Source organism: Emydura macquarii, unplaced genomic scaffold (assembly GCF_026122565.2).
Source record: "Emydura macquarii macquarii isolate MOO-44397 ecotype Brisbane River unplaced genomic scaffold, CSIRO-AGI_Emac_v2 contig_1790, whole genome shotgun sequence".
Taxonomy (NCBI): Eukaryota; Metazoa; Chordata; order Testudines; family Chelidae; genus Emydura; species Emydura macquarii.
The window spans coordinates 2,827,848-2,845,365 of record NW_027131927.1 but is presented as its reverse complement, the minus strand read 5'-3'; the positions used below and the strand labels follow the sequence as shown (position 1 = coordinate 2,845,365).

The 17,518-nt window shown below is 51.4% G+C and overlaps 1 protein-coding gene across 8 annotated transcripts; it reads right to left on the bottom strand.

Annotated features, from left to right (window-relative positions):
* Positions 1 to 348: 348 nt before the first annotated feature.
* On the bottom strand, positions 349 to 13,205 carry LOC137158776 (cytochrome P450 2G1-like). Of its 8 annotated transcripts, XM_067556656.1 has the most exons (10): positions 13,001 to 13,180; positions 10,116 to 10,278; positions 7,829 to 7,978; positions 7,230 to 7,339; positions 6,907 to 6,925; positions 5,545 to 5,762; positions 4,551 to 4,692; positions 2,444 to 2,631; positions 978 to 1,119; positions 349 to 733 (listed from the first exon to the last, which is right to left on the bottom strand). In XM_067556656.1, exons 1-10 carry the CDS (start codon positions 13,178 to 13,180, stop codon positions 552 to 554), a joined length of 1,494 nt encoding a protein of 497 aa, XP_067412757.1. In that variant the 3' UTR covers positions 349 to 551. The 8 variants fall into 8 exon arrangements, with proteins under 8 accessions (XP_067412757.1, XP_067412759.1, XP_067412753.1 ...); XM_067556658.1 differs by lacking the exon at positions 6,907 to 6,925 and having other exon boundaries at positions 5,545 to 5,721; positions 7,179 to 7,339; positions 13,001 to 13,205; XM_067556652.1 differs by lacking the exon at positions 6,907 to 6,925 and having other exon boundaries at positions 5,545 to 5,721; positions 7,170 to 7,339.
* Positions 13,206 to 17,518: the final 4,313 nt, after the last annotated feature.

The following is a 17,518-nucleotide window of genomic DNA, read 5'->3' as shown; positions in this document are numbered from 1 at the left end:
CAGGGGGTACTAGTGGTTAGAGCAAGGGCTAGAAAACAGGACTTTAAGGTTCTTTTCCTGACTCTGCCATATACTTGGGTCCCAATCCTGCAAACACTCATGATCACAGCCTCCCCATCCTCTCCTCAAATTAATAAGCTACACTGGCAGGCCCAACCCTCCAAGCCAGGAATAGAACCCAGGAATCCTGACTACCACGTTCTTGCTATAACCACTACGCCACACTTTTTCAAAGCTGAGAACAGAACCCTGGCGTCACGTCCCGACTCTGGTGCTTCAACCACAAAACTGTGAGTATTCCCCATCTGAGGGCTACCTACATGCCAGCACAGCACCCCGTTTCTGAGATAGCTTAGCATTAAAAAAAAAGTTAATGAACACTAGGGATAACTTGTCCAGGAATGTGAAGTGTCAAGACCTAAAAATGAGATTGTAGCTTGGAAAAGCTTCCTCGTTCACACATGTCCAGTGTCGCTATCTCAGGGCCATCACAGTCTGATCTTGTTTCACAATCAGTAACTGTTCTCCTGGGCATGGCCTCTGGCTCTTCCTCAGCGTGGGTGGGCACAGAGTTTGTATCTGGGAGATACATGCCAAAATCCACTCGCTTTTGGGGTGAGGTCAATTTCCTGGGGGTTGATGGGCGACTTCAAGGTGAAGTGTTGCAGGACGGAGGTGAAGACCAGAAAGAGCTCCATCCGGGCCAGGCCCTCACCCAGACACATCCGCTTTCCTAGGGAAACAACCAGACCCAGCTGGGTAAATAAAGGGATGCTTGCTGTTCCAGAGATTGAATAAGAACACTTGGTCCCTTCCATCCACAGAGCTCAATGCACTGGGTTAAACCTTACAACAGTCACACCGATGCGCTCCCCACTTAGCCTTGAAAGAATTAATTTGCTAGGGGTTGCGGGAAGGAGGCCTGATCTCTGGAAGGAGCAGTGGGGTGGAAGGAGGAGAAAATTAAATGCTGGTACCTGAGGAAAAGGCCACAAAAGCATTGTTTTTCTTAAAGCTGCCATTCTCATCCAAGAAATTCCTGGGGTCGAAGTCTTCTGGATTGATGAAGTGTTGGGGGTCCTGGAGGGCAGAGCCCAGCAAGCAGAAAACATCTGTCCCCTGAGGAAGAGAAGTGGTGGTTTGTTTTGGCCAGATCTCGCTATTGCAGTGAGAGAGAGAGCTCCGTTTTAATCTGTTTGAGCCATCACACCTGCATGAGTGTTTGCAGGACTGGAACTCAAGTTTATAGCAGAGCCAGGGAAAGAACCCAGGAGTCCTGGGTCATCCAGCACTCAACCCTTGCTTTAACCGCTAGAGTCTAGCGGTTCCCAAACATTTCCCTTCCTGACCCCATTTTCAGATGTGTTGTTTCCCACTACCCCAGACAGCATGGAAGTTGCCGTTTAAAAAATGGCGTCCTCCCGGCAGTGTGACCTCACATACACTGTACGTGCGAGGTCATGCCACAAGGAGGCTGCCATTTTGCTTTACAAAATGGCGTCCTCCGGACTGCATGAGCTCACACACATGTGGGCCGTGCGAGGTCCTGCTGCGTGGAGGGCGCTGTTTTGTAGAGCAAAATAGCATCCTCTGTGTGACGTGACCTTGTGCCTACGGTGCGTGTGAGGTCACGCTGCGTGGGGGGAAGCCCTTTTGTAAAATGGCGTCCTCTGCACGCTCGGGATGGCCGTGACCCCATCTGCTGATGAAGCGACCCCACTTGGGGTCACACCCCACAGTTTGGGAACTGTGCTAGACCCTCACTCTCGTCCACAAAGCGAACCATTTGAAAAATGTACCTGCTTTGCCTCCTCCCCGTTAGCTGGAGTCAGCAGCGCAGCCCCAGAGAGCACGTGGGACACGGACCCAGCTTCTACAGCCGGCTAGCCAGGCCTGAGGTGCTTGGCTTGAATTGGGAGTTTTCCTTCTCCTGGGTGGATTGCCTGCCACACCCAGCCAATTGGGAACTGAGCACCCAGGTCTCTGCAGGCCTAGTCCTGGACCCTCTCCTGCCCACTGGAACTGTGTCTTATGGGGGAATAGGGGAAATCCCAACACCCCAGCCTGACAAGAACATTCATTGTCCCTCCCATGGAAACAGAGCTTTGCAGTGATCTTTTAGAGAGAAAAAGGGAGGCAGCTGGAGATCCAGTCATGCCAATGCCTTAGAGTGCCATTGTAACTGTATTTTACATGTGTGCGTGTGCACACATTTCCTTTTGTCCCGCGGAAGCCCCTTTTAAGAGAATCTTATCCTGGTTTTTATTCAAAGCCATGTTAAAATGCAGCTGTTTCTGGGGTGCAGGGTGATAGCAAAACAGAGCACAACACTGGAAAAGGGAAACAGAAATGTTGATGGACATCGCGCCAAGCTCCCGGGGAGAGCGACCGTGGAGCTGTATTTTAAAGCGTGAATGGGGCTGTCACAATAAGGCATCAGCACCTTGGGGAGAGTGTACCCCCGGAACTGGGTGTCTTGGATCACTGCATGCGGAATCCCCAAGGGGATGATGTTGCTGAATCTCTGGATCTCGTGTATCACAGCGTGGGTGTAGGGCATCTGGCTTCGGTCCTCAGTGGCTGGGCTGCGATTTTTACCGATGACATGGTCAATTTCCTCTTGCACCTTTCCTGTCGAGACATCACAGCAGGGGGTACGTTACAGGTACAGGGAGCGCGTGGCACAAAAATCCACTGCAACGTTGTTGTGTAGGGGAAGGTCATGGGTCTCTGCCCTGCCGCTGCCTGAACCATTCTTATTAGTGTTTCGCTAGCACCTAAAAGCCCAGGATGAGACGAGGGACCTGTTGTGCTGCGCGCTTTACATACTCATAGTAAGACGTCTCTGCCTCAAAGAGCTTAAAATCTAATTAGACAAGCTACAAAGGAATATTATCCCTGTTTGACAGGCGGAGAACTAACAAGCACAGAGAGTTTGAAGTCAGTGCTTCCATAAATGAGGAAAAAAAGAAAGGGAAAGAGGCCAGACGAGGACTCTGTAGTCACTCTCTGGTCCATGCGGTTGTCTCAGTTAACGATAGTCTCCATCCAGCGCAGCACAATTTGAGTAACATCTGATAGCAAAACAGTGGCAACTGGAATTTCCATTTTGTGGGAAATTCGGCGATTTCAAACTTTGTTTCCATTCCAAAGTGGAACAAACCCAAAGATTTTAGGAATATCCTGCTGTAGGAAGGCGCTGTGGCCTCCTTCGGGCTCAGGACCCGAGGAAGGGCCGCAGCGACTAGACTGGGCAAGACATAGCCCCACAGAGCAGCCTGGCCAGCAACCACACGGCCAGACTGTGAAGAGGCTGGCAGGCCAGTCTACCCGGCAACCCAGGAGCCAGGCCGTGATACGGCCGCCGGAGCTGCCCAATCGGCCCAAGAGGGGCGGAGCCTCTCAAGGCACGGGCAGTATAAGAGACAGGTCCCAGAGCCCAGTCAGGGGCAGACTGCCGCCGGAGGCAGATGTGCTGCCCCGCCGGCTGAGACCTAGGCCAGAGCCGAGACTCCGACCTACCCCGGACCAAACCGGGCCTAGGGACTGGGTAGGGCTGTCGCGTAGCTGGACCATATAACCCGGCCAGAGAGACTGGGCCGAGACCCCTGAACCCTGGGACTGGACTGAGCCCCTGGCGCACCCCGGATGGGTAACACCCCCAGAGTTTGGACTAGACCTCGACGAGCTGCCTGAGGCCGGACCCTTCCTGGAACCCAGTGACCTAGAGGAACTGCCCCTCGAAGAGGAGCTCCCCACATTGCCACCGCCGGATGAGGAGGGACTGGCGGGCCTACCCCGGACAGCGGACCCCAGCGACCCTGGAGAAGCAGGTACAGGGGGATACGGGGAGGAAGTAGCCCAGGGGCAGTTATAGACGTTGGCTGAGTTGGGGCAACCCTGCCGACGTGTTGCGGCAGGAGCCCCGCCGGCTCAGTGGCAACGCCTTTGCCGCTGTTAGGGCCCTGGGCTGGGATGCAGTGGAGACGGGTGGGCCTGCGTTCCCCTTCCCGCCCCCCTTTTCTCCTAGCCACCCCGGGAGAGCCTCAACCTCCCTACTGCTGCCAGAGCAGAACCACTGCTCGCCCGCCCTGCCTCAGGGCCGGAGCCCTTCACTGCTTGCTCGCCCGCCCTGCCTCAGGGCCGGGGCGATAGACTACAGGAGAGCGGACTTTTTCCCTACAGGAAGGCGCTGTGGCCTCCTCTGGGCTCAGGACCTATGGAAGGGCCGCAGCAACCAGGCCGATTTGAGGAGACCCGCCAACACCTGCCAAATAAAAAAAAGTTAAAAAAAAAAAAAATCACTTGGAGTCAAAACCCTTTTGTTTCAATCCTGACATTTTCATTTTGTTCTGATTTGCCGTTGTATAAAGTAAAAAAAAAAAAAAAATCAAGATGAATAATTGGAAAGTTGTGCTCTGAAACTGTTGAACTGGAATGTGGCTGGTCTCTGAACACTTCATTTTGATCTCTTTTTTTCTAAACAAAATGTCGTTGAAATAGAGAAAACTCATGCTGTCAGAAACATTTAGACCAGCCCTACTAATTACCTTGTATCTCCGTGTATTTCATAAGGAGCAGGAAACCGTATCTCAAGGTGGAGCTCACCATCTCTGTCCCTCCAAAGAACAAGTGAACTGCACTCAGCACTAGGTTCTTTGTGTGAAATTCACTCTGTGGATTTTGCTTTTCCTAGAAAGGGGAAATAAAAAAAAAAAAGAAGCAGTAGCTGACGATGTCCAACCAACGAGGTGGCAAACAGAGGAGAGAAATATTTGCACAGTCAGAATTCATGGCTGAGATCTATGGTTTCACGGCCAGACCAATATACTTGTGAGTTAACCTGAAAAAACAATGAGGACCTTACTTTGATTTTTTTAGTATTTCTAACGTAGTATTTTAAATCGACAAGCAGCATTAAAGCCTCAGGTCAAAACACTCCCTATTGCTCTACCAAAATACCACAGGTCAAAGCGTGGAGGTTGCTTGGGACACACAGCTTTGCCCGGGTGTGCGTACCTCTCCCATGTGCTGGATTTGCACGCTCTCTTGCCAATGTGTGCGTGAAGGGGTTTTGATTCCGTGGCTTGAGCGCGTGGATGATTTGCCTGCAAAACATTGGCTGGGAACACCGGGCCTGACCCTCTGTTGCCCTGCATCTTGCGGGGTCGTTTGCACCAGAACAAATCGAGTGGGCATAAGACGCTCCTGACAGCTGCTATGCATTTATGTGAATAACTGCCCAAGGTGCAGGGCAGTGGGGAATTGGGCCCAGTTTGCCGAGCTCCCGCCCCAGGAAAGTGATGACAGGGAATTATGGCCTGTGCTCAGATGGACTGCCTGTCACTTGTAATGTTCCTCAATGTAAAGAAAAGCCAGGTTTGGCTGTGTTGATTATAAAGGGGATTCTTTGTAAAACTGTTGGACACAGACAGATGCGGTGTTGCTCTGTGGTTCCCAGTCTGTGCTCCAGAGCATCCCAGAGTCCAGGACTAAGCTCTTGTGGAAACCACTGGAGATGCCCCCTAAGATATTGCCCCATACCTCTTCCATCTTGATGAGGAAGGAGTCAATGTAGTCCCGAGGACAGCTGGGATCCAAGGTCTCCTGGTTCATCTGCACCCTCTCCGTGACGAAATCATGTAGCACCTTGACGTCCTTCAGAATTCGGTTGTGGGGGCCGGGTAAGAACTGCATGATGCCTGGAAACATCTCGTAGAGCTGTGCGGGGAAGGTGGGAGAAAGGGCGGGGAAGCGGAAAGCTCCATTAGCAGAGCGGAAATGGTGGGGGGAGCTGAGCAACATTGGCTCTCTCAGCCTGGACTGCGTCCCAAATCTTGCCAGCCAGTGTGGGGGAAACGCTTCACCACAGGCCCAGTTCCAGGCTGGTGCAGAGTCAGGCATCTTGGGCAATGCCATGGCAGGAAGCCGCTCATGCATTCCTGCCCACCCAACTGGATGTCATCTGGGAACAGGCTGCAGCTGCTGTTCATAGGTACCAGGGGCCGAGGGGGTGCCAGCTGAGCAGACACACAGCGGATCTCTGTCTCGCTGCTCCCACTGCCGGCTCAGAGTAGGGCAGCAGCAGACCTCAGCAGTCGCAAGCGTCGAGGATCCCCGGGCATTCAAAAATTGAGTCAGGCCCCCAAAATCCTGAGACTTGGCTTAAAAAGCTGAGATTCAAAAAAGAATAACACTGGGTCTGGGGATCTTTTCATTGGCCTTCTGCTTGGTTGTGCTTTTAGGCTTTTTCCTGCACACACGAGGACAAACTTATTTTATAAATAAAAGCAAGCAAAGAGTCTAACACATAACCCGTGACTCCAGCAGCTGGGGCTTTTTGGATACCAGATACCAGGAGGCTCGTGATAAAATGGCCGGCGTGGGCAAACCCTGGAATCCCCACCTCATCTTTGGTTCTGGGTTGGGAGGACTGCCCACCCTGCTTTTCTGCCTCCCCGCTCCTCTCCCCCGCCACCCAAGGCTGCCCACCTGCTAGACTGGGATCATAGAGTCTGATTTTCTGACCTGCGGAAACAGGTTTCCCCCGGCCCGATTTTTGTGCTGTCAGATAGTTTCCATGCATGGGTAGAGTTAATCACAGGGTTAAGAATAGGGGTGATGTGTGCTCGCTAGATCCTACAGACAGGTGGCCCTGCACCCTTAAGGTATAGGTTAGATGAGCTGCAGCAAGCAGGAGTGCTGGACCACGTCTCCTGCTTTGCCATCAGTGCACAGGGTCCCACTGACCGGTGGGAGTCAGACTGGGCCCCAGAATGGCAGAAGGGACAAGGGATGAGCTCAGCAGGAGACACTAGTAGCTGAGTGGTGCATGGAGGCCAGAGGGAGGGATGAGTCCCTTGTGCCTTGCGGGCCCAAGCTCCTGGGTGATGCCCTCCATCGTACTGGAGAAGGGCAGGGCGTGGTCAGGGATGCAAAGATGCAGACAGATGTCCGAGTCACACTGGGAGTTAGGTGTCTAGTGTACTTAGGTGCTCTTGAAAATCCCACCACAGGCCTCTCTGCATCTTTAGGGACCTAAACATCTTGGAAAATCTGGCCTGGATCCCTAGCTGCCTCCCTGTTCTCTCCTTCCAAGAATGCCTTCCCCCGCTCCCACTCCACGGCACAGACACAGGGGCATGCAGGCCCCAGCCACCGCAGAGAACATCACCCACCTGTGTCCAGGGGGTACTCAGCTCCAGGAAGAGGTCCTGGATGGCGTCAATTATGTGTGCGAACTTCTCATCCTGGTAGTCGAAGCGTTGCCCGAAGGTGATGGCAGAGAGGACGCTGGCGATGGCGTGGCCAATGGGATGGCTGGGGTCAAAGGGAGAACCTGGCGCAGTGGAGCAGAGTGTGATCAGCTGCCAGGAGCGTCAGGCGCTGTAGCCCTGTGCAGTGGGGGCCGCAGGAGGGGGAATGACCCTAGCCGATAAAAGCAGCACCCTCTCCTTGGAGCGAGGCTGCGGTCGGTGTGCGTGAGTGTGAGGGAACCGGAGGGACTTTTCAAACTCTTGGAAACTGAAATCTCTCAATTTCCTGCTTGCCTCTGTTCTGGAGCTGAGGAAGCTCAGGGCCAGGCCGCTGATGTCAGTTGCCCAAGGCACGAAGTGAGGGAGAGGCAGAGAGAGGAGTAGGGCCCTGTAGGCCTGGCTCTACGTGCCAGCTTTCCAGAAAAGCTCAATGCAAAGAGTCTCCAGCGAGAGCAACGGAGACCCCCTGCCCCTTCTCTGCATTGAGAGCCGCGGGAGATGTCGTTTGGAGAACCTAGATCCTCCAGCAAGGCCCCTAACGTCCAAGCGATTGCAACCCCAACGCAACAAACCTTTGGTTTTCCTGATCTCCTCCACTAGGCACTGAGCTTCTTCCGTGATCCTCTCTTCAAGGCTTCTTTTCCCCATCCCGAAATTCCTCAGCGTCATGATGGAGAACTGGCGGAGCTGTTTCCACCGCTCACCATTAGCGAAGATGACCCCTGAGGAAGGGAGAAAGGGGAAAAAAAAGAAGGAATCAAGGGACAATTGACAACCAGAAAGGAAGATTGTAGTCAGTAACGTGCTTCCGAGCTGAAAATTCAGTGGATTGGTGGGATAGCTGAACTGGTTTTGCTGCCTTGCCGGGACTTATTTCCAAAGGAGAAGTCATTGTTCTCTAATTCTGCCATTGCAAAACAGGCCTGACTCTGCTAAATGCTGTATCCGGTGAAACCAGCTCAACGTTGCTTAGGAAACACCCCCTTCCCTCCCCCCGGACACATCCCTTGCTTTCTTGGCATCAAACATGTTAATTTAACCCACTGGGCACGTTCTCATGAAGCCGTTTGACTCCGTCTTTGCATCTTCCTGCTCCTGCATTTTGACATCTGGTGTTAGGAGACGCAGCTAGTCTAGACATGGTAGATCCAGGCTGGGACATGCTAACTATGTGGAAGGAGCTAGTCCGGAGCCGGGAGGAGTTTGGAGAACGGCAACAAAAGCGATCAAAGTACGGCAGAGAGACATAAGGGAAAGGTTAAGTGAGCTGAAGGAAGCCTGGTCTTGTGGCTATGGTGCTAGGCTAGGACCCAAACAGCCTGGCTTCAGGTTCCAGTTATGCCATCGGCTCCCCTGTCTGTTGTATAATTCTCATGTTACAGATGAGTCACTGAAGTGCTTACAGAGGAAGTGACTCACGTGTAAGTACCTCAATTTCTCCTGTGTAAAATGCGAATACTGCTATGCACCTACCTCCTGGGGCACCCTGGGGATGGACCATGTGAGAAATTCAGCTGCTCTAGTGATGGGGGCCTGGAGAGAACTTACACAGACTCATCTATGGAACGTGGCTCAGGGCACGCTCCAGAGACAACGATGGTCTACAGAGATCAGAAGGGTGTTAGCCCCAAGCGAGGCAGAGAGCAGTTATCTAGCGTGATACACGGGTCTGAGGAGAGGGGCCGGGTTGAAACAGTGGACAAAGCACAGGTGAATGGACTTTAGGAAACAATAGAGGAGATGGACTGGCTCGGGCTCCGTAGGTCTCGTCCAACGTTGACCCAGCTGGCCACTGATTTTGGTTGCCCAGCTTGAGACACTTGGGATCTGAGCACCGGCAGCTTCCACCACCTTCTGCTGGAGTTGCGGGTGCCGTGCCTGTGCCTCCGAGTACTCCAAAACGGAGGCACCCAATATCAATGGCTCGTTTTGATGGTATAGGCCCCTGATCCCACGTGGCTATCAGGATGAAGTTGGACAGTTCCCTAGGGGACCTCTGGCATTTATCATCTATCGCTTCCACCAAGCCCTGCGACTGCCCTCTCCAATAAGAGAGGATGGGCAAATCTTAAAGAGATCTGGAGGTCCCTACCAGAGATGCCTCGCAAGTGAGTCCAAAATCTCTTTGCTTGTTGCCTGCTGTTCTTACAGGGCTTGCAGCCAGGTTTCTTGGCCAGAGGGAGCTGAATGAGGTTAGTAAGGAACCACTCTGTCTTAGGTCCTTTCTCTACCTAACTGCATATTTGAGGGCTCTGCCTTTACCAGTTTGCAAATATTTTCGGGACTCAGTTGTAGGGCTGGCCAGAAAACAAGAATTTCACCGTGCAAACGATTTTGAGCTTTTGAAATTTGTCTTTGTTCTGACGTGGAACAAACACGAGACCTTTGGAAATTTGTCACAAAAAAACAATCAGTCAAACAAAAAGAAACATGAGTGAGTGCCCGCTCCCCGAATACATCCCAATGGCTGGGGCACTCCCCAGCATGGCACCAGAGCCAGGTTCTCGTCCCTGCTCTGCCTGATTTGGAGCAGCGTCGTGAACCCGCATCTCCTCCATCCCAGGTGACTACCCAAAATATCAGGTCTTGACCAGAAAATCCATCCTGTGGCTGACAAGCCGTCCCCAGCCAAAGTGTTGTCACAAGGGAGACGTTTCTGCAAAAAGTTTCCGTTTCAGCGAATCAACATTTTCCAGCAAAAAGAATCTTAGCTGAAAAATTCCTGACCAGCTGTACCCAACTGGTGAGTGGGGCAGAGGGAGAGGTGATGCTTCAGCATGGTTCGTAGGCTGACAACCATCCACAAAGAAGAATGAGACGGCTGCCCATGTTGCAAGCCCATATTGCTTTCTCACTCACCATAACCATGGAAGATTCTGTCCAGTGTGGGCATTCTTCCTCTTCCACCAAACACCTCACCGTGATCCACCAGGGCTTGCTTCACAGCCTCGTGCCCACACAAAACCACGACCCGCCGAGAGCCCAGATACACTGTGAACACCGGGCCGTACTTTTCCCCCAGCTGCAATGGGAAGGAGTGTAAATTGAAAGAAAGAAAGAACAGAAGCTGCTGTGATGAGAGAGGTACATGGGCCTAGAGAAAGGGATGGGTGCATCAGTTGTTTGCCAATATCCATTGTGAAAACATCTCCCCTTCCAAGTACAGGAAGGCCCTTGGGAATCAGTGCAAGTGACATCTGAGGATTTGGCACCTTCAGTTTTCCAGAGGGGTGACTCAATGACCCTGTGTGATTCTCTCTTAATTGAATGTACATTTTAGTTGTGCTGCTTCCTACGTTTGTGTGAGGCACCCCGCTGTGGTACGACAGCCGGTATGGATTATAAAATGATACGATATTGTATATATGTTTATAGACTATATTACACCACCGAGATGCAGATTATTCATGGCGCATTAGGGTAGGAACTGTAATGACGTTTGTTGCTTCATTTTCCAATGCAGGTAAATATGAAGAATATACGTAGAAAATGCTTTTAAGTAGGGAATGGCGCTCGCTCAGGGTGGTTCGAAAATCGACTCATGTTAGACAATGACTGAGCTTGCCTTGGGAGACTTGGAATAAGCGCCGAGTCTTGGCTTCCCACTCATTGAAAACAATGGGACATGGCAGCCAATTTGAGAGAGGGCAATTCTGGGCAAGTTTCTCTGATGATCTTATGCATCAGCTTCTGTTGACAGCTCAACTTTCAGTTATGGAAACCAGCAAAAAGTGGCCATGAATCATATTTTTTCCCTCCAAAAAGCTACTAATTGCACCAGATCTTCTCAACTGGCTGAGCAAGTGGGGATAACTGAAGGCCAGGAGGCAGAGGGGAAAACTGATATACACTCACTCTGGCTACTTTGCATTTCTCTGACAGTACAAACCATCTATAAATAATAGCTCTGGCTTTCTTTGCGCTGCTCCAGAGTGGCTTAGACAGTGAGTGCATATCGTTAAACTTCATTACGTGACTAAAGGTTGATAATTCATATCTTCCGGTCATCAGAAATATCACATGGTAACATTCTCATTAGGGTTCTTGTTTACTTTTCATGCATGGAATTATTGATTAACCCACACACCTGGAAACTCCCAGGCAACAACTGCAATAAGACGGAGTTAAGGTAGAGAATACAGCTCAATAATATTCAGTAAAAGACATCACGGGGTACGGTAATATACCCATAACAAAGCATTATAAACCCAGGAAATCCAGAGTTAAAGTTAATGATGTCTTGTTGCGACAAAATAGGTGGGAAAAATTTTCTAATGTGCCTATAAAAATCTGCTTCATCTTTTCTGGGATCACAAACACTGAACTTAATCGTGCACGTATTGTGTGGTCTCAAAGGACAGAGTTAAGGTTATTTAACACTTTTGGATTTCTTTTAAGAAAGCTGTGTTATCTATTGTGATGGGGTCCCCAGCGTGCAACCTGGACTGTGGGACTGCTGAGCCTCTGTCCCACCAGCCTGGGCTGCCTCTCACACTGTGAAACTACAACCTCCGGCAGGCACTGCACTTACACAGACATCCACAGGCAGGGACCACACCCAGATGAGTTACATGAATGATTTCCCAGCCACTCATAAAGCGTCAATAGACAGGCTCCAGCTATTTCCCCCCCCAGTGCCCCAGCCTTGCACCCTAGAACTGTACCATCTTGCACTGGTCAGAAGCTTGACCACCCAATCTGCCCCTCCCTCAATATGGAGAGGACACGCACTAGCCTTTGTAAACTGAGCTGAGATTTCCTAAGCACTTCAACCAAAACACACCGTTTTAACTAAAATATAAACCAGGTTGATTAACTACAGAAAGAGAGATTATATGTGATTGTAAGTGGTAGGCATAAAGGTCAGAGATCGTTGCCTTCAGAAAATAAAAGGCAAGCGCACCTTCTAAATCCTAAACTTTTCGTCTAAGCAAGAGTTGAATCAAACAATGCCTCACCCTGACAGATGGTACGAGCAGGTTACAGTTCCTCAATACACAGGCTGGGGCTACCTCCCAGCCTGGGACCACCCTTCCCCAGTTCAAGTTCTTTGTCTTCCACGTGTTCTTCCAGGTGGTAAGGGGGAGGGAGGCCAGTGATGATGTCACCGTCTCTCTTTTTCTACCTTCTAGCTTTTAGAAAGATCCTCTCTGTGACATGGGGGTCAGGCAGCCCCCATTGGACAGGCATTCTCCACTGGACAGACAGTCTCCATTGCCTATGCGCTCTCTCTGAGAAGCCTCTGGGACTTCTGCCATTGGCAGAGCAGATTCCCTTTTAATGGGCCATTAGCACATGTCTGGCTTGTCCTTTATTGTAACTAAAAGGTCGGCTGTGGGCGTCTCCCAACCTATTTCAGTAACACATATAACAATACTTCCTAACTTCACAGACCGTGGTAGCACACGCAATCCAACAGGATATTCATGTTTAACAGATCAAGACATTTTCGAAGGATACCTCACAAGGCAGGCATTGTACAAAACATACCATAATCAAGACACAGAGGTGACTATGGGGGTTCTGGGGTGGAGCGTTCACATCTATATTTGGATTTCTTTTAAGACTAACCTTAACTGAGTTTAAAATGCTAGGTTTTGGGAAATTGATTACACCTGTCATATATTTTACCCTAAATTACAGATATAGATTCTCAACCTTAACTCCGCTTGGCTCTCGTTTTTTTCTGGGACTATCCAAAGGGTTGATTTTAGTGTGCCGTGCAATGGCAAAATATCACTTACCGTCACCAGTGACTTGAAGAGGTGAGTTCTGCTCAGCTGCAGCACATTGCCCAGAAGCGGCAGAGGAGTCGGTCCAGGGGGAAGTTTGCTGGTTTGCTGCTTCTGTTTTCGCTTCCAGAGGAAAATCAGGCACGAAATGCAAGCAGCCAGGAAAAGAGTGGCTGCTCCCCTGAGCTCCATTGCGGCTGGCCACCGGTGGGCCAGGAGCAGCTAGAGAAGCAGACGTGAGCTCCAAGACTGAATCTCTCGGCAACTGGGAAGGATGATCTAGTTCACTTCATGCTTGGGAGATTGTGGGTATATACGTGTTCTGCAGAGCTGGATGCAACTCAGAAATTGACAGTTCAGGGGTGATTTTGCCAATGAGTCAATGGGGTGCTGGCGTTCTTAACTCCTTTGGTATCGCTGGAGGGTTGCAAAACATCCCGTGTGAAAGACGTTCTGGGATCCTGGTCCTTGCGGCTGTTCTGCTTGCTTGTTTAAGCCTGTGCCATGTGGCCAGACCTCATGCTCTAGGCACCATAGCAATTATCTTCCAAAAAACACCCACACAAAATAGCTAGGTGTGGGCAGGCGCTGCCGAAGAATCTACACAGATATTTCTGCATGTGGAGCACTGAGCCTAACTTTGATCTCACCTACGTTGCCTCTGCACTCATGTTGGGGGTAAATCTCTCCGGGTCGCAGCTCAGGGATTTTAGCCGCCTGCCCAGAGTCTGTTGTGGAAAGTGCTAAAAGAAAGAAAGCTGGGCCCTGCTGGGACAAGGTGACCCACAAGTTCTAGCTTGTTGCCCAGCACAGTGGAGGACACAGACCCAGAAACGGACGCGGGCTCCTAAGTCCAACGTGTAGGCACCACGGAGATCCTCCAAACCCCTGCTCGGCTGCCACCTGCAATCCCCAAGTGACGAAGTTGCTGCCAGGGAGGACATGCCCAGGCATCCTCAAACGAGCTGGTCCCCGCCTAGCTTGCCTGCAGGCTCGGATGTGGTAGGCGTGCTCCGAGCCCACCTAAACCAAGGAGGAGGAGCTCCCTGTGTAACATTTAGCCCAGTAATTACGGCACTTAGCCAGGATGGGGGCAGTTCAGCTCCCTGCTGTGCCTGACATAGGGCAGGGATGTGAAGTTGGGAGCTCTCCCAGGAGAAAGCCCTGACCCCTGGGTTACCTACTGAAGCTGTTCCACTAGATATAGGCAAATATGCCTCAGAGCAGGGGGACAGGAGGCTGGGTTTCCCACACCCCTGCTGAGCGCGCTAACCACTGGGCTATAGGGTCTCTCCTTGTCTCTCTGGCCCAGTGTGTATTTAATCATTTAGATACAGCAATTGCGGGTGTAACAGGGAGGTTGCCAGGCTGCTGTTAAAGCCACATCAGGTGGCTGATTTCAGAAGATAGGGGAATCAGGCCCCCACGTCCACACACTGGACTCTCCATGCTGCAAAAGCAAATCCCAAGAGACTCTGGGGTAATGGCGGCAGGAATACGAGTCGAAGCTGATTCACTGGGCCCAGGGGTTTCAGTTTCAGGAGCTGGGGCTTTGATTGGGGGACCTGTTTTCGTGGGGGTGTGTGCGTGCAGGCATGCCACAGACACAGGACTAGCTGAAGCCTGACAGGAAGGATAAGGAGAAGTAAGACGGCGGGAGCAGAAGGAAAGCCGGATGCACACGGCTTGAACAAACTGGCCAAAAGCATCTGGTGTGTGAGTGAGGGAGCTGACTCCTGTGTGCGGAGAAGCAAGACTTTGTACCTTCCTTGTAAATAAACAAGACTGCATCAGAGAAAATACCAGACTCCGCTGTCAATGGCTACTCCCAGCTTGAACTACCTGTGGGGGCCCAAAATTTGTCTGGCTGTTTTGATCAAAAAGGGGTAACAATATTATGGAGTTGTTGCTAGGAAAACTCCTGTATCATGCATGTCCCTCCCTCTATGTGTGTGCACCATGGCTGACAAGCCTTTGCACGTGTCTCTTGAAGAGAGTCATTACAGCTCAATGACAGTCCATTCAGGGTGATGCACCTGGGGTCAAGCTGGGATTAGATATATCCTTATTGTCTGCAGGGAAAGGTGGGAAGTGAAGGGAGTGTAAATTCCCCAAGGAGGACAAAGAGACAGGTGGCAAAACAGCTGATTATAAAAGGACTGACCCACTGGTGCCAGAGCCGGGGGTGGGGAGGAAGCCAAGGGGCCAAGGCCCCCCTACTTTTAAAAGTGGGAGGGCCATGACCCACCACTTTTTAACAAAAGAAACATAAACACAGAATTCATGCCACCTGCAGATTAATAGATTTTGCTGGGGAGGCTCTGCAATTACACCTATTGCCCACCAGGGGATGCTGTGGCACCAGAAGAGAGGGCAGCTGGCTTACCACTGGAGCAACCACCCACGCATAGGAAGGGGGGCACTTTGTCCTTGGGCCCCCCACTTCTACTAAGTTTTTGGCACCCTTGGAGTGACCTCCGCAGGAAAACTCAGAGAAGCACATGGGAAGTGTGGGGCAGGCATGGAGAGCCAAGGTCAGAGTGGGTGAGCTGGGGGAAGAAGGCTCCATGTGTCAGAATGCACAGGAACAGAAGGACCCTGGATGGCCCCAGCTGACTGCAGCCCCAGCCTAAAGAATGCTCTGGAGTGGGGGAAAGGGAGGGGGGAACTGCGTGTAGGGTTTATTATTTCTGTGTAGATCGGTGTGCGCCTTGTGCCATTAAAGAGCCATCATGTGCTCGAATCCCACGCAAAGTCTGCATGTGTGATGTGCTCCACCTGAAGGTCTCACACCTTTGGTGGGGAGTTCTGGGAGAGAGCGTGTTTAAGCTACGGAGGGTGTCTGAAGGGTCAGCACCAGTTCTAGGGGCTCGGCAGGGGACTGAGCGGGTCACAGCTGTAAGGAGGGGGTGCCAGATAGAGGATCTGCACCCCAAAAGTGTGCCCAGCGGCCCTAAGATAGTGGCAGTACCCAGACCCCAGGACTTTAAAACACTTGGGGATTCAGTGACTGGGTCCTCTCCCAACACTGGTGAGTGGCCCAGAGGGGACCACTATGACACCTGCTATTGTGCTAAATGGGAAGGAGATGTGTGTGGGAGAGCATCCTATTTAATATTGGGTAGAGACCCTTCTCAGTCCTCTCGTTCAAAACAAGAAACATCGGCACTGATGGCAGAGGCTCAGGTCCAGGGGAAACCTGGGCGTTGATCTTCCCAGATGACAAGATAAGACCAATCATACAAGAGGACCGAGGAAAAGAACTCTTCCTTCCCCAGGATCCCTGCTGACAAGTAAAAGGACCAGGTCTGGGGATAAACCCAGTGGCCAAAAGATTAGGCCCCAGGTGTCTCACGTGGGACTCCCAAGCATCGAGACATGTGCAACCAGTGGCCAGTTTGGAAAATCTTGGCTTTGGTGCTGGCAGCTGCTGGGAAGGAAAAGATTAAGGCCAGCAGAGATGAATTCCGGGCTGGAACAGGATCTCTCCCAGCACAGGAGCAGGAATCTCTTCTTGGTAATGGACCATAAGAAGCAGGGTTTTCGCTCGGAGCTGGAGGATTCAGGGCTGTCCCTGACACCCCAGGCTGTGAAGTCTTCTAATGCAAGGGTGAGCTTCATTCAACTCCCAGCTGGGGAGGAAATAATCCATCCACCCAGCAGCTCACTGGCTCAGCTCCCAAAAGAGAGCGTGGTGTTGTATTTTATAGACACTGCCCAACGCATACAGAATACAGAGAGAGGCCAAGCAAAAGAGGCCCCGGCCTTCCTCCAGGGGGCTTGTTGCAAAGACCCTTTGCTTTTCACTCCTGCCGGGCACCGTGGAGATAAAGTGATCCGCTAAGGGTCACGCACAGTGACAGCGGCAGGAAGAGAATCTGGACAGCCTGATTGCCCTCTAACCACTAGACCACCCTCCCTCCCCCAGCCTTTGCTCCCACGTTTGTTAATGTGGGCAGAGGATAATTTGCTTGTCTCTAGCCCCATCCACGTGAAGATCTGACGGCTCCCACACCAACCTGGATCAAGGAAGGCTCACAGGTGTGCGCCCCCTGCTCTCCCCGGCCAGAATGCTAGTCCCCGGATCTGATCCCAAAGCACCCGCCCTCACACTGTCTCCCCATCGCCTCATCTGACCATTAGACCACGCTGTCATGTTCTGGGATACAATCCAGAGCAGTGCTCTGCCACGTCCAGCCCTCTGCTGGACCATTCCTGGAGATTTAAGGTTCGTTTGTCCCTTCAAAGACACACTGTCCCCCAGCTTGCCTCCTTCACTGGAGTTTAACGTTCACTTTGACTCAAGCACAGCCCTGGCTTGGTGAGATTAGAAGTAAAACAAGTTTATTAACAAAGGAAATCGGATTTTAAGGGAGTTCAGGTGTAAAGGACAGACTTACAAATGGTGACAAGCAAATCAAAGCGAACAACACGTTCTGGAGGCGAAGGCGTAACAAAACAAGCCACAGCCTTCGTTCAAGAGAGTTTTCTTACCAAACTTCCTGTCAGCAAGACAGCTGATCATCCCTC